This window comes from Olea europaea, chromosome 14 (genome assembly GCF_002742605.1).
Source record: "Olea europaea var. sylvestris chromosome 14, O_europaea_v1, whole genome shotgun sequence".
Lineage (NCBI taxonomy): Eukaryota > Viridiplantae > Streptophyta > Magnoliopsida > Lamiales > Oleaceae > Olea > Olea europaea.
In genome coordinates, this window is record NC_036250.1 from 13,470,634 (window position 1) to 13,472,051 (window position 1,418).

At 39.8% G+C, this 1,418-nt stretch overlaps 1 protein-coding gene across 1 annotated transcript in view; it reads left to right on the top strand.

Moving 5' to 3' along the window:
- The window catches only part of LOC111409540, a 2,538-nt gene extending 1,324 nt beyond the window's left edge, over positions 1-1,214 (top strand). The window contains exon 3 of the mRNA XM_023039582.1: positions 369-1,214. Within this exon, the coding sequence (XP_022895350.1) occupies positions 369-1,214 (846 nt within the window). The remainder of the gene's footprint in view (positions 1-368) is intronic.
- The last annotated feature ends 204 nt before the right edge of the window (positions 1,215-1,418 follow it).

Consider the following 1,418-nt stretch of genomic DNA (forward strand, 5'->3'; position numbering starts at 1 on the left):
ATTTCTCAGTATTTGGAAAATCATTTAAGGAGTGCCTTGAACATTTAGAAAAAGTGTTATAGCGGTGTGAAAACACAAACCTTGTATTAAATTGAGAAAAAATGTCATTTCATGGTTCAAGAAGGGATTGTGTTAGGGCATCTGATTTCATCACAAGGTATTGAGGTGGATAAAGCTAAGATACAAGTCATCAAAAAACACCGTCGGTAACAGTGAAGGGAGTCACAAGTTTCTTAGGTCATGCAAGGTTCTACCGTCACTTCATCAAAGATTTTTCCAAAATCTCGAAGCCATTATGCAATCTATTGGAAAAAGGAGCTTCATTTCACTTTTTTGAGGAGTGCTTGACTGCTTTCAACACTTTAAAGGAAAAATTGGTTTCTACTCCAGTGTTGGCTCCTCCGGACTGGGATTATCCGTTTGAGCTTATGTGTGATGCCAGTGATCATGTAGTGGGGGCAGTGTTGGGTCAACGTAAGGGGAAGATTTCTCATGTTATCCACTATGCTAGTAAGACTTTAGATAAGGCTCAAATGAATTATGCTACTACAGAGAAAGAGCTTTTGGCAGTGGTGTTCGCTGTTGATGAATTCAGGTCATATTTGATTGGTTCAAAAGTGATTGTTTATACAGATCATTCAGCGTTAAAATATCTAATGAGTCAGAAGGATGCAAAGCCGAGACTTATTCGTTGGATACTCCTATTACAAGAGTTTGATCTGGAAATTAGAGATAAAAAGAAGAGTGAGAATGTTGTGGCAGATCACCTCTCACGCCTTGAATCACATGAGTCAAATCCTACATTGGAGATCAATGAAGCCTTTCATGATGAAATGCTCTTTCAGATTATCACTACACCATGTTACACCGATTATGTCTATTATTTGGCTCGCTCCATCATCCCACCAGACTACTCGAGTCACCAAAAGAAGAAATTCTTCAGTGACCTAAAACACTACTTTTGGGATGATCCAATTCTTTACAGAAGGGGTCCAGATCAGATCATACGCCGTTGTGTGCCAGAGGTAGAGCAGCATCAAGTATTAGAGTCATGTCACTCTGCACCGTATGGGGGCCATTTCGCAGCAACCAAGACAGTAGCAAAGGTACTGCAATTGGGTTTTTATTGGCCTACATTGTTCAAAGATGCCCATTATATGGTGAAACATTGTGATAAGTGCCAAAGGACTGGATATATTTCAAGGAGGAACTAGATGCCTTTGAACAGTATTTTGGAGGTTGAAATATTCAACGTTTGGGGCATTGAATTCATGGGACCATTTCCTCCACCCTATGGTCAACAATATATACTGGTGGCAGTGGACTACGTGTCTAAGTGGGTTGAAGCTATAGCTTTACCAACTAACGACGATCGAGTGGTAACTCAATTCTTGAAGAAAAACATTTTCACGAGATAC